The sequence below is a fragment of the Aplysia californica genome, unplaced genomic scaffold (assembly GCF_000002075.1).
Source record: "Aplysia californica isolate F4 #8 unplaced genomic scaffold, AplCal3.0 scaffold00523, whole genome shotgun sequence".
NCBI classification, from domain to species: domain Eukaryota; kingdom Metazoa; phylum Mollusca; class Gastropoda; order Aplysiida; family Aplysiidae; genus Aplysia; species Aplysia californica.
Genome location: NW_004797793.1, coordinates 494,074 through 509,619, shown reverse-complemented (window position 1 = coordinate 509,619; position 15,546 = coordinate 494,074). Strand labels below are relative to the sequence as shown.

At 40.3% G+C, this 15,546-nt stretch overlaps 1 protein-coding gene across 1 annotated transcript in view; it reads right to left on the bottom strand.

The window, feature by feature from the left end:
* Window positions 1-5,074: 5,074 nt before the first annotated feature.
* LOC101851143 overlaps window positions 5,075-15,546 on the bottom strand; it is an 11,588-nt gene continuing 1,116 nt past the window's right edge. The window contains exons 2-3 of the mRNA XM_005106274.3: window positions 7,321-7,513; window positions 5,075-5,339 (exon numbers count right to left, since the gene is read on the bottom strand). Coding sequence (XP_005106331.1) covers window positions 5,216-5,339; window positions 7,321-7,513 — 317 coding nt within the window. The 3' untranslated portion in view covers window positions 5,075-5,215. The remainder of the gene's footprint in view (window positions 5,340-7,320; window positions 7,514-15,546) is intronic.

The following is a 15,546-nucleotide window of genomic DNA, read 5'->3' as shown; positions in this document are numbered from 1 at the left end:
AGAGAGAGAGAGAGAGAGAGACTGAAGGAGAGAGAGAGAATATGTACGTCCGAGAAAAGAAGACTGAAAGTGAGATAGAGATGGAAATAAAGAGCGAAAGGGAGAGGGAGGATGAGGGAGAGAGAAAGAGAAAGAGAAGGAACGGAAGTGAAGCAGTAAGAGAGAGAGAGAGAGACAGAGGCAGAGAGAGAGAGAAGGAGAGAGAGAGAGAGAGAGAGAGAGAGAGAGAGAGAGAGAGAGGGGAAAGAGAGGGGAAAGAGAGTGAGAAGAGAAAAGGGGGAGGGGAGCAGTCCGTCTTACTTTCTCTCACAGTAGTGTGGTGAGCGTGGCGGTCACCGCTCACACAAAGTAGAGGCTGCCGTCTGTCCACACAGGTTGCTGAGGTTCGAATCAATAATACCGTTTCACACTGTATGCAGGGCATCTGTGAGTAACGTGCAGTGTGTAACTTAGTTCTCGCAAAAAAAAAAAAACGGAGTTAAAAACCCTGACGTTCTAAGAGCGTGATCTCTTCGTTCATGGTGTACACGCAACGCTTGATAGAATTACAATTTAAAGTTCTGTCTGCTCAGTACCTAATCTTGAGAAATTTGACGAAAAAAGTTTAGTTTCACAACATGTAAAGTTTTTTTCAAATCCAATTCTTTTTATAACTTGATAGCGACTCCGAATAATCTTAAGATTTTGAAAGAGCAGATAGAGGCTTTAATTTCTGATATCAGGGTCTTAATAACATAAAACGGTCAAAAATGTCAGATGGAACTTTTTAATTCTAAGGAAGCGACTAGTGTTCTGGCCCTTTAACGATGTTATTTCACAGACGCCCCAGAGCTCAATAGAACTGCAGCAGCATCCAACTTACAAATGCCATCCGTGGTATAGCGGCGCTTCGTTCTGGCACGCATGAGGCTCGAGTTCGATTCCCTAGTGGGGGGAACTTTAATAGATTATATCAGTCTTTCTACTTGGATGTGGTATCCCTCTGTGCCCCAGTTGACTTAGACAGTCAGGGTCAGAAGACGCCTCATATAAGATCTAAATTTTGTCGATGGCGGCTTAAAAAACACCTACATTTAAAGAAAAATAATACATGCCCCAGCGACCATCTGAAATGACAAACAACTGAGCTAACGGCCATTACCGATATCCTCCCGTGCGTATTTTTCACGTAATAACGATGCTGTATAAGACAAGGACTTATCTTACATGGCAACTTTTCTCTTCGACAGAGTCGTGGCCGTCTTACAGAAATTCACTTGTATTTTTTCTTCTTCTCTACAGCTAAACATTTATTCCTCAATGTATACACAAAAGTGCAGGCCCACTAACGCCATTACGGCTCAAACGAGCCCCAAAAGGCCGTACCATCAACACAGCGCTGATCCATGCGGCCGAGAGGATGAGGGTGAGTCCGGCGGTGGTCGGGGTCACTTAATGGCTTGTCCAGCTAGACACGCCCATCCCCACGGAATCAGCTGACTTCCGCCCAAGGGGAAGCAATTTATTCTGTCCCGGCTATTAACTCCCTTCAATAGCTGGTCAGATTTTCAGCTCTGACCAAACTCACAGAGTTCGAGCGTGAGATAGATGGCACTAGCAGATTTACAGTTTTCTAATGAGTTTTATTTCTTCTTGGACATTTGGTTGTTATTGATGAAGAAACTCGTAGCTAAAACTAAAATGTTTGCTGATCTCGAGTCATTATTTGGTAGTTTTTTTAAACATTAAAAATTTTTATTTATTTTTCATTATTGGGTAGCTTTTGTTGTTGGTGTTACTATTGCTCTTGCTGTTGTTGTTGTTTCTGTTGTTGTGTTTGATGCTGATGCTATTGTTATTGTTGATGTTGTTATTGTTATTATTGTTGTTGCTGTTGGTATTACTTTTACTATTGTATTTATTGCTGCCTTTGCTGCTGCTACTGTTATCGATTTTTGAGGGTATATCAGCGTCTGGGATGTAATGATTACATTCTGCATTAATACCATGAACGTTTTACACTTTCTGTCTCTTTTCCACTTCTACGGTTTCGAGTGTGTCGTTCCAAAGTGGCTGAAGAAGCAAGTGCAGATTTAGTAAGAGATGGAAGGAAGAATGGGGATAAAAGATTTGACCTCTTTGGAATACCCCATAGCATTCACATGATTGTGAAATCTCTGTGTTACACAAGACAAGATGATAAATCGTGTCTTTGTTGGCTTTGTTGCTGTGTAATTCTAGACCTTCTCACTCGCCATAATTTATTGCCCATATATCTCTTACCCTCGCTGTTATTTCTCTTCTTCTTTCAATCTCTTCCCCCCTTTTCCCCCTCCTCTCACTTTTTTCTTTCCTTAGTCTCTCCTTCGGTCTCTCTCTCTCTCTGTCTCTGTCTCTGTCTGTCAGTCTGTCTGGCTGTCTGTCTGTCTGTCTGGCTGTCTGTCTGTCTGTCTGTCTGTCTGTCTGTCTGTCTGTCTGTCTGTCTGTCTGTCTGTATCTCTCTCTCTGTGTCTGTCTGTCTGTCTGTCATAGGGGGGATAGATTACTGAGTGAACGTTTGAAGAAAATGATCTGGTTATGCATTGTCAAGCAGTGATTATCCCTCTGCCTCGAATTTCCAATGAGGGACGAAGAGAGGACACATAAACTACCTAAATAGTAATAATAATAATAATAATAATAATAATAATAATAATAATAATAATAATAACAATAATAACATTAATAATAATAATAATAATATAATGACAATAAAAATAATAATAATAATAATAACAATAATAATAACAATAAAAATAATATGTATATTGATAAAATTAACAATGATAATGATGAATTTGACTACTACTACTACTACTACTACTACTACTACTACTACTACTACTACTACTACTACTACTACTACTACTACTACTACTACTTCCACTGCTAATACTGACAAAATTATATTGATAAAATTAACAATGATGATGATGAATTTGACTACTACTACTACTACTACTACTACTACTACTACTACTACTACTACTACTACTACTACTACTACTACTACTACTACTACTACTACTACTACTTCCACTGCTAATACTGACAATAAAAATGTAATAATAATAATGATCATGATAATAATATTAATAATTAATAACAATTACAGTAATCATAATCAAAATATTAAGAAGAAGAAGAAGAAGAAGAAGAAGAAGAAGAAGAAGAAGAAGAAGAAGAAGAAGAAGAAGAAGAAGAAGAAGAAGAAGAAGAAGAAAAAGAAGAAGAAGAAGAAGAAGAAGAAGAAGAAGAAGAAGAAGAAGAAGAAGAAGAAGAAGAAGAAGAAAAAGAAGAAGAAGAAGAAGAAGAAGAAGAAGAAGAAGAAGAAGAAGATTTCCGCAACGCCCACAAACTTACAATACAGCTCTTCATATTAACTGACAATTTAGGTGAATGACCGTGCAGACTTGTCAACGTTCTCTTCAGATGAACCATAGAATTATCAAGATGGTATTTAATACAATAATATATTATTATTCGTATTTTAAACTTGATTTTTACTTCGTAGTGAAGGAGAAGAAAGATGGCAAACAGGACACTTTTTAATCCTTTCTTACTAGGTACTCTCATGAGAGACTGATCTGGCCTTAAGAGATCTTGACGGAACAAACACTTATTGAATGACTTTGGTTAGATACAATGGGTTTATTGCTCACACATTTATATCAAAGGGCGTAACAAGACGTCATACCATCTGATCTTCAACTAACGCCAGGTTTAGATCTTTGGTCTTTGCACCCTCTGTCTCCTCCCGCCTCTCTTTCATTATACTAGTTTCTTTAATCTAGATCTAAACATTTCCATATGCAAACAAATCACCTAGAGTGTTCTGGTGACAATCGACTAATCACAATTCCAAATCAAACTTCTCAGTTTTCCCAATTTGGCTCCCGTATTGGGAAGGCAATCTGTATTTAATTGCTTACCGTGAATAAGTGATCTTCTTAAAGAGCTTGGGAAAATGAGTCTCAACTCACGGTGGCATGATCTGGAGTTTGAGAATGAAACAAATGAAGACGAACACGGTGAGGTAGATCATTTGTCCTCAAGTAGCATTAATATCTGCCGTTTAGAAGGGGCGTGTCTGTTTAATCTGAGGAAAGTGGTGAACCGGAGATGAAGTTAGTGGTGATTATCAAGAGGCCGGAAATATACATGATCAATTTTATCTCACACATACGACACCATTGATTGGATGACGTCACTGACACGTCTTCGATCTGCCTATAACGTATAAACAAAGAAAGGCTGTTGGGCTTGCTCTAACGACCATCTGCCCAATACAATCACCTGTACAAACTACAACTTCCCACTCCCCCTCTTTTGCCTGCTTTTATATTATCTTAAAACGATAGACAGAACAAGAGATGGGAAGGCAACATCACGGATTGGACAGGTTTAAAATTGGGTGAAGCCCTTTGACAGGTTGAAAATAAAGAAGTAAGGAAAAGAGTGGTTGTACGATCATTCTTGGTGCCCCAACGGTCATCTAAGAGTAAAGGACAAGTGAGTAAGTATATTATCTTAATAGGATTATGCAAGAAGTCCAACTATCAAAGACAATGTACTTTGTCATCAACAATGGGTGGTTGACTTGGGCGTCTCTAGTAACGCCTGTAATAAATGGCACCTCTGTGACCTAAGACTTTTACTAATACTGTTTCAGTTGTCTTGTTACACATATTAGAGTACCCACTGAAATATCCAATTAGTTGGATGAAAGAACACTTTCCTCTCGTGCCCCTATGATCTAGAATTCCCCCTACCACCAAAAGAAAAGTATGTTGTGTCATCAGAGAGAGAGAGAGAGAGAGAGAGAGAGAGAGAGAGAGAGAGAGAGAGAGGGGGGGGGAGGAAAAAGCCTGACATAAAGGCTGGAAGTTAGAAGGAGTTGGTATTGAAAAACCTTTGTGTCATACACGGGGAAACTACTATCTCTAATGTCTATACAGTGAGCCTGACGCATGTAGTTGTCTTCGACTTTTCTGTTTGGGTAGGCCCATTGGGGTCGAAAATAATATGGGCAAGAATAGGTGGGAAAATGTAGGAATTAGTACAGTTTTGGTTGTTTGAGTAAAGGGAAGTGCATTGACTAAATAATGGTAATTTAGTGCTGGAAAAGTAAAACAGATACAGAAACAATTTCTTTCCGGAAACAGAAATACTTCAGAAATATTGACTGACAATCCATTTACTGTACCTCTAGAGCGATGAAGGAATAAGCATCCACTCTGTGGTGACCAGTCACTTGTGCATCCATTGTGTTTTTTTCGTCCACTTTATCGTTCGAAAACGCCGTAATAGAAGCAACTTCCCTGAAAGAGAGACAGCATACCTTATTGCGGAAATATCGTGGAGGAGTTAACACTTTTGTTTGTTTAGGTTTCGTAAGAGTATCGTTGCGGCATTGCAACAGAATCAAGTAACCTAAGTGTAAAAGATAAAAGATGTTACAAAAACGTACACATTATTTGGGGAGAGTTATATGGACGATAAACGCCTGATGTGAAAGAAGGAACAAACCACACCAGGGCACCCGCCAACCACCCACATACCAAACTTAGATCTGGGGTCCTGTTAAGAAGCTGGAACGTTCACTTTAGGTCAACAACCCAACATGCTTTTGTTGTTTACACCCTCATGGATACAACTCAGCTGTTTATGGGTCAACCCAGGTTGAGAGGCAAACGACGTTCCAGCAGAAAGATCGTATCCTCTAACGGGATTCCCACTCAGGTCTTCTGTATGAGGCGTCGAAATACCTTGTTGTTACATCACAGATTGCGTCGGTGATGGTGATTCTGTTGTTGTTGTTGTTGTTGTTGTTGTTGTTGTTGTTGTTGTTTCAGCTGCTGCTGCTGCTGCTGCTCCTGCTGCTGCTGCTGCTGCTGCTGCTGCTGCTGCTGCTGCTGCTGCTGCTGCTGCTGCTGCTGATGATGATGATGATGATGATGACTTTGATGGTGTGATCCTTATAAAGCCCAAAAAGGCAGGACTTCCAAAATATGCTTTGTAATGTCGTAAAATTTCAGATACGCAAATCTTCTACCTTCTAATACTTACAACAATGATCGTGATGTCAATGATGATGATATTGATGATGATGATGATGATGATGATGATGATGATGATGATGATGATGATGATGATGATGATGATGATGATGACTATCTTTACAGTTTATAAATCTGCTACCAATTTTTTTCCTGATAAGTTGCCTGTTTTGCTGATCTTGTTTCATATTTATTTATACGTAAATGAAACACTTTTTTATATTATACTTGGAGTCGTTTTAGCATTGCCCTTCCTGTAAAATACTTCCTTATATTTGTGAAATATAACCTGATAGCCCATCTCACACATGAAATTTGAAAAGTTGCATGAATTACTCCCCGCACTATATCGACCTTCTAACCTTCTGTAAGCAATATACAGACTTGAATTATAATTATATTCCTAGATCGCGCAAAGTTATGGCAGCCGCTCTTCGTCCTCTGTTAAAACTTAGCTAAACGTTGTTGCAAAGCGCGCTCACCATAGGCGCCCAAATTAAGTGCCAAACACCTGTCTCCCATTGTCCCTATAGTTTAAAGTAGGCACAACTCTCTACGTTGACCTTTATTTTGTTCCAAATTGAATCATATGGTGCGCATCATAGAGAACTGGGGACTACGTCAGAGTGCAGCGATGTATTTTGTTTTAGTTGAATGCTAGTAAGTCATCTCTTTTTTAACGACAACATGTCATATAAAAGCAGTTTCTTAATGTTTCCACTTTTAAAACGTACGTTTTCTGCATGATTTGACTATGCTTACATTATTACTATTTTGTTTGGGTTTATCTCGCGGAAGGGGACATACGAATAGCACAACATGTAAATTAGCGTGGCTAAAAAATAAAGGAAAACAATAGAGATTTAAAAAATCCTCACTCTTACTCCAACGGACATGACAATTTTGTTTGCATGTGAGACTCTGGAATAGATCCTCTTGTCCAACTGGCTGGTCATTTGAACTTTGTTGGTCCGGATCTATTTCGCCAGCTGATATCAGTATGGTACACATTATATTTTTAACTGGTTATGGTGGTAGACCATAATTTTTCTTATTTGAGAAATTTCCAGTTGTAATCACTCGTTGAAACTTGTGATTAAAACTTGGCTATTCCACTCGTATGACAAATCATGATCTAACGCCATTACTCACGTAATAGATTACAGAGATACATAGAAGACATACAAACACTTGCGTACGCTGATTAATTTACTAGATATATTATCTTAACGCACAAAAGTACCTGTAGGTAGAGTCGTTAGCAGAATCCGTCTTGGACAGTATCAGCGACAAGATGGTGCTAAAGTTAGAGCCCTGTTCGTGCGTGAAAGTACAGTTGATTGTCAGCTGGTTGGTGAGTCCCGCGTGGATCTGGTTGTGAGAGGTTTCTATGTCTACCCCATGGCTAGGTGTAGCAAGAGCTGAACTCGTAGAATCTGTTACAGAGAAGCACTCAAATGAAGGGAATATGAAAGAGTATTTAATTGTAAAGTGATGATGATGATGATGATGATGATGATGATGATGATGATGATGATGATGATGATTACGTTCTTACTTTACTCTTTTTAATCATCATTATCATCACCTTACCTTTGACGGATCACTCTCAGTAAAGGTCACATAACCAGAATTGTCACTAGAGCCAGAAAAACTCTGACTGCACTGAAAATAATGGCGTGTAGCAGAATGCTGCAGATAATTTTAGCCATACTATACCAGACTCTTGTGCAGTCTGTGATAGACTATGGCCTCGGTCTCCTCACCTTGTCAACGTCGCAGCAGAAACACCTTGAAAGAATTCAGAACGAAGGAATGCGGACTGCACACGAGACACATCCTGCGAGGCTATGCGTTATCTCCTGAACCTCTGAGCCATGGTAGAACTTCACAAGATTGCTCAGATGAAAGCGTATTTGAGAGTCAACGACGATGATCAGCATCCGCTGCATGACAAAGTGGGAAGTACTGAACGCACACGTCTGCTAAGAGGGATTGAATGGATGAATGAGGCAGTGTCGACTTTGGCTAGATGCTGTGAAGTGCAAGACATCCGAAGGGGCAGCGCATGGGTCAGCGTCACTGACACACTTGGACAGTATACTCGAGTGATAGCAACCTTAGGCAGAGAATGTCTGAGTGGCCAGAGGGAGCAGCCAATGCCGAGGTGGAGACGTTGATAGAGGAGAACAGCGAACAGGGCAACGTAGTCATCTTCACAAATGGACCAATACAGCTTGGAGTGAAATTTGGATGGGCTTTCAGCACCCGTATAAACGGGCTCATACAGAGAGAGCTGTTGATCGTCGAGGGGAGATGCAGTTTTTAAAAAAAATAACAGGCCAGCTCTGCAGCTCTTTCTCTTGCGTGGTTTACCTCTTCTTTTATAGCCTTAGTGCTTGGTGTTATAGGCTCTCGAGGTTGGCTGGCGAGATGACATACGTAACAGGTGGCCAAACAATTTTATTCTGTTTTTCTATGAAATACAGGCAGGACTCAGGGCCAAAAGTTGCTCTTACTTCTTCATCTCTCTGACTGTCTCGCCTTGTGATGTTAAGGGTTTTGCGGAGACATATCATCTCGCAAGCTGTGATTTTGTTTTCATGGGTTTTATTTAATATCCAGGTCTAACATTTGTAGCATAATGTTGGTATATTGAAGTTATAAGCGGTCTCTCTGTGTCAATGGAGGTGTTTGGATGAGATAGAAGGGGTGCGAGCTGATAGGTAATAGTGTTTGACGAGGATGTTCAAGGGAATGTGGTTTCTGCTCACTTTCATAACTTCTGTTTTTGATGTGCTCATTTTCATGTCAAATTTCTTGCAGTTGCTGTTGAGGTCGGTAGTGTTGTTTTGAGGACATTGTTTGGATGAATAAGACAATGGTCGTCTGCGAATAGAAGTTCACCTAGGCTTTCTGATCTTTGGCTTGTGTCTTGCGTTATGGAGTCCATAATATAGATTATAAACAGGAGAGGAGATAAAACGCATCCCCGTCGTACTTCAGACTTTTACTTTTGAAAAACTATCTGTATTGCCTTCTTTTGTTCATACTGATTTTAAAAACTTTTTTGTATATAGAGCTCTATCATTGTGTAACAGTTGTCCTCTAACGCTGTACTAGGCAACTGGTGAGTTTGTCCGGTCTGTGAACAACGAGTGTTTGTCGAATTTCCTTTCTGCTATCTGTGAAGTGAAGAGCGAAACAGTCCGACATTTTTATTTTGTGAGTAGCCCAGAGTTTGTTCCGAAAGCATGGAAAATCACGAGTCAAGGGAAATAAGCTTGGAGATCCTAGAGGAGCTTAAAGCCTTTCGAAAGTACAGTGAGAACAACTTTTCTGAAATTAAAAATGAGATTAAGAACTTTAGAACAAAGTTGGAGCGCTTCGAGATAGAAATAGCTTCAATAAAAAATTCAGTTAGTGAAATTAAGGAACAGCAGCACGTGCAATGTCTTGACATAGAAGAAGTTGACTCGAAATGTGCTGCACTGCAGGATAACGTTAGTAGATTGGAAGGGGAGATGGAAAAGGCAGAAAGGTACAGTAGGAGGGAAAATTTAATGTTCTATGGTGTGTCGGGGGATGTGAGGGAGGAGCCGCAAACAGCAAGAACAAAGGTAGTAGAAATACTTGGAAAAGTGACGGAGAAAAGCTGGGAAGATCGTGATTTCACACGGGTGCATAGAGTGGGGCCCAAGAGGCAGAAGGACCGCCCCAGGCCTATTATTGCAAGATTCCAATATGCGGAGGACAAATTCCTTGTTTTTGGGTGCTAGAGAGGAACTAAAGGAGCAGGGGGTGGGTGTCGCCGGTGATCTTACACCGCGGCAAAGAGAAGAACTTAGAGACCTGAGAGCAAAGGGGAAACGTGTTTTTTTTTTTAATGGAAGACTTCACGTGGAAGACGTCACCCATACACAAACACAACACGGCCAGCAGTCACCACCACAGGACAACAGCCAGCCGCGCCGACCCGAGCCCCGTGGGCAACGACAGCAACAGAGGGTCACCCGCAGTCAGTCGGGGAGCGGTGGTGAGGCAACGGGGGGCAGGGACGGTGGGGTGGCCACAAGGAGACAGCAGGGTCAGTCTTTGGTTTCAACAGCAGCAAAAGAATAGGAACACGGCCGGCCCAGACTTGCAACAACAATAAATAACACCCAAGCAATGTTTTTAAAAATTATGTGTTGGAATGTTCATGGCATATCACAAAAATTGTTTAACCTTGATTTTGTCCACTTTTGTTCGTCGTATGACATTTTTGCTTGCTCTGAGGTCTACTCATGTAGTGAAGAAAAATTGCTCCTCGCCTTTCCCCAGTACAATATTTACTCTGCAAAACGTGAGCACGGGTTAGGTGGGGGTGTTGTTGTTTTTGTTCGTCGGTCGTTAGGAACCCAAGTCACAAAGCTAGAAATTTCTATGAAAGAATGTGTTTGTTTACTGTTGAAGGAGACCTGTTTACAAACAGATCGTAAAGTGGTCCTATGCTTCCCCTACCTCCCTCATGAATTTTCGCCTGTGCTTAATAATGAAAAGGTTAAAGGTGTACAGTCTCTTGTGAAGACATATCATGATATTAGCGATAAGTTAGGAGAAGTTGAGTGGATAATCGGAGGGGATCTGAATGCAAGGACAGGACGTCTAGATGATAACTTTGTTGAAAATAACGTACATGAACTTTTGTCTGGTTTTGAAGAAACAGATGATGTTTTAGAAGAAATTTGTACCCAAAGAAAGTCACGGGACGCTTCCTTTACAAATAGTTATGGAAAGCAATTAGTTAGTTTCTGTAAAGAAAATTCATTGTACATTGCGAATGGCAGGACACCGGGAGATGAGGAAGGGAATGTCACATGCATTGCTAATAAGGGAAAAACAATTGTTGATTATGCTATTGTGAGCAAGGGAATGTTTGAGAAGATCTTTAGTTTTTCTGTCATGCCAAGGCCAGACTCAGATCATTTCCCACTGTCAGTGTTGTTTAAAATTTACATTGAACATGATGACACTAGTGAAAATGTTGAATGTGAGATTGAACTTAGCCGGTTGTTGCGGCTCACGTGGAAAGAAACAATGAGAAGCACTTATGTTGAAAAGCTTGAATCATTATTAAATGAAGAACATGATATGTTTTTGTCATATTTAAGTCTCAATGATGTCGACTCTGCCTGTAATGTTTTACAACAATGCATTAAAATATCAGCAGGAGACATGCAAACCAATAAGCAAAAGAAAGGAAAGCATAGTAAGCTTCATCAACCATTGTGGTGGGATAACGAATGTGAAAGGCTAAAGAGAGTAAAATATCTTCACCTCCACGATTTCCACAGAACAAACAGCTCAAATGATCTGGATAAATTCCTTGAAGCAAAGAAAGACTTTAAGGAGATGTGTGCGTTAAAAAAGAAAATCTGTGATGTCATTTTGGCAAAATGTTAATAAAATGATGCGTACTCATGGCTCATTTAATGCGGCTAAGGCCACACCAGAGCAATTTTATTGTCATTTTAAAGACTTGCTAAATCCCAGAAATAATGAATCATCAGAGGATTTATTACAGACACAAGTTGATCATGAAGTAGTTTTAATAAATGAGGATTTAGACACAAATGTATACCTGTATGATAATGAAATCACGACTTCTGAAGTTCAAAGTGTTCTGAGAAAACTGAAGAAAGGAAAGGCTAGCGGATGTGACGGGATTGGCCCTGAATTCTATTCTAATGCATGTCCTTCATTGATAACATACCTTTGTTTGTTGTTTAATGTCATTTTTAACACAGGGAAGTACCCAAAAATGTGGTGTCAAGCACTAATACATCCTATCCTCAAGAAAGGAAGTCCTTCAGATGCAAACAGCTACACTTCTAAATATATTATCCAAGATAATGTCTAGTATATTGCATTCACGACTAGCGGAATGGGCCGAGCAGACCAATGTAATTCCCGAATCGCAAGCAGGGTTTCGTAAAGGTTATAGCACTATCGATCATATCTTCTCGCTTCAATCAATAGTCCAAAAGTACCCTTCACAGAAACGTGGGCGCTTCTATGTACTTTTTGTTGATTTTTCCAAAGCATTTGACTGCGTCCCCCATGAAAAACTGTGGGCAGTCTTGAGGAAAAGAGGCTTGAGAGGGAAAATGTTAACATTACTACAAAGTATGTACTCGGAAGTTATGTGCTCTGTCCGTACTGGCCAGCATGAAATTACGGAATATTTTAATTGCTTGTCTGGTGTTCGTCAAGGATGTATTCTTAGCCCACTTTTGTTCAATATGTATGTTTCTGAATTTGAATTGATGTTGAAAAACAGTGTTGTTAAAGGAGTTGAGCTATTAAGCAATGATGAACAAACCCGCAATTTAATGTACGCAGATGACATGTGCTTATTTTCAGATAATATTGTAGACATGCAAAGGAAGATCAATTGTTTGGAGAAGTATTGTAACCAGTGGGGACTGTCTGTAAATTTGGAAAAGACAAAGATGATTGTTTTTAGAAATGGAGGCGTGCTAAAGAGCTCTGAAAAATGGTTTTACAAAAAGAAAAGCATAAACGTAACCACGTACATAAGCTACCTAGGAGTGATATTTTCTTCCCGCTTGTTATGGTCAAAATGTATAGAAAACTTATGTTGTAAAGCAACAAGGCTCACGTCCAGAGTGAGATGTCTAAGTAAAAGATATGAGCACTTGAATGTCCAAACTTTGTTCAACATTTTTGACATCAAAATTAAGCCATTACTTTTGTACGGTTGTGAAGTATGGGGGGTGAAGAAGTATGATAAAATAGAGCAGGTGCACGTTAAATTCTGCAAGGCCGTCCTAAACATTGGTAGAACGTCCGCAAACATTTTGGCAATGGGGGAATGTGGACGTCATTATTTGTATGCCACTTATCATCTACGAGCAATAAATTATTGGTATAAATTACTGGTAATGGATAATAATAGGTATGCAAAGAAATGCTATTTGCAAGCGTATGCACATGACCAAAATAATCGGTACAGCTGGGCCACTGACATGAGGAAACTTTTATGTACAATAGGGTTTGGATATGCGTGGATTTTTCAAAATGTTGGTGATAAGAATATTTTCCTATCTCAAGTAAAGGAAAGACTTATAAATATTAGTCACCAGGACTGGCGTTCTAGGGTGTCTGGCGTTTATCCTGAGTACCTGGACTTCCACCCTACGTTAAGCCCTGCACCGTACCTCTCATTCACCATCTCTGCAAGAGGTAGAAGGATCCTTGCATTACTCAGAACTTTCAGTTTGTCGTTGAAAAATAATCTGTTCCGGTTGGGTATTGTCGACAGTAATCGTTGCCTCCAGTGTGAGGAAAAGTATGTAGAAAATGAATTCCATGTATTGTTCAGATGTTCACGATATAATGAAATACGAGAGCAGCTTTTACCAGAGTGCGTCAGACTTCAGACACCCGAAGGGCCAATGTCTAAGCTCAATGGCATATTAGTCTGTTCAGATGAAGTCCATTCTAAAAGATAATCTCATTCCTAAATTATGTTGTTATACGGACACGTATGTCCTAGGGAAAAGGTATTCACTCGCATATGTAACTCTGTATCTACTGTAATGGGTACTATTTTATATGTATGTGTATGAAAAAGACAATGGTATTCACTTCTCAGAGTGAAAGATGTCCCGATTTCTCTCGCTGCCTCATTCATAGCACTGTGTGGAAGTTCTATTTCTATTTGATCATATGAATGTATGTATGTATGTATTTATGTAAGTATATATGTACGTACGTATGTATGTATGTATGTATGTATGTATGTATGTATGTATGTATGTATGTATGTATGTATGTGTGTGTGTGTGTGTGTGTGTGTGTGTGTGTGCGTGCGTGCGTGCGTGCGTGCGTGCGTGCGTGCGTGCGTGCGTGCGTGCGTGCGTGCGTGCGTGCGTGCGTGCGTGCCTGCCTGCCTGCGTGCGTGCGTGCGTGCATGCATGCATGCATGCATGCATGTATGTATGTATGTATGTATGTACGTATGTACGTATGTACGAATGTACGTATGTATGTAAGTATGTGTGTGAGCTGGAGTGTGTATGAGTGTATGTGCGTGCGTCACGTGCGTGTGTGCGTGTGTGTGTGTGCGTGCGTGCGTGCGTGCGTGCGTGCGTGCATACGTGTATGTGGGCGTGCATGTCCAATTTATGTTAAACATCCAATGTGCTGCACCAATGTATGTAATTGCCGAACCATATGTTAAAATATGTGGATGTATGGGCCAAAGGCCTTTCAAATCAATAAATCATTTTGAACCTTGAATCTTGAATCTAACGCTGTACTATTAAAATTGTTTCCAGAGTTTAGCGTGGTTTACTCTGTCGAAAGCCTTCACCTGATCTTTGAAGACGATATTGGATTCCGTGTTGTGTTCAATGGTTCGCTGGAATAGCTGTCGTTATGCGAATACAGCATCATTCCCCCTCTTCCCTTTCGGAATCCGAAATGAGCTTCGCTCAGGTTTCTCTCTACTCTAGATCTTATCCACAGTTATAATATCTTTGTACTATGTTATCCCTGCATGGCGTAACACAGAGATGCCCCTGTAGGTTTTGCGGTAGTGCTTGTTGTTTTTCTTTTTCCACAATTGATCACTAAAATAGCTCTCTGCCAGTCTTCTGGGCATTTCCTTAGCTCCCAGGCCTTACTGAAAATTCGCCTCAGCCACAGTAAACCAGTGTTTCTACAAGTTTTATGGCTTCTACCGTGCTGTCATCTGATCTTGGAGGTTTGTTCTTGGGGTTGGTTTTGGGGTTGGTTTTGGGTGCAAATTCAATTTCTCTGGACAGTATGGGTGGATCTCTTTGCTCTGTATAGGTTCAAATTCTTCCAGCAAACGGGTTGAGAAGTTCTCGGAAGTAATTTTCCAACGTGTTATTCATATCATCCTTGCTGAGGCTGGCCTTACCCTCTTTGTCATTAATAATGCACGGCAGGTTGTATGGTTCTTTCCTTACCCGCATGCAGTTCACACTTCTATAAAAACTCTCATGCGTTTTCCGTGCAGAGTTTCTCATCATTTTCTTTAGCAGTATTGATAATACTTTTGGCCTCTCTTCTCACTTTCCTGTATTCTATATTGTCGACTTCGATCTTTGATTTCTACTGTTTCTTGAATAGATTTTTTTCTTCATTTTAGATGCTATTTGGTTTCATAATTCCACCAGCATGATTCTTCTTTTTCTTCTTCTCCTTTTTCTCCTTTTTCTCCTTTTTCTCCTTCTTCTCCTCTTTCTTCTCCTCCTCCTCCTCCTCCTTCTCCTCCTTCTCCACCTATTTCTCCTCCTCCTTTTCCTCCTCCTTCTCTTCCTCCTTCTCCTCCTCCTTCTCCTCCTCCTTCTCCTCCTCCTTTTCCTCCTCCTTCTCCTCCCCCTTCTCCTCCTCCTTCTCCTCCTCCTTCTCCTCCTCCTCCTCCTCCTCCTCC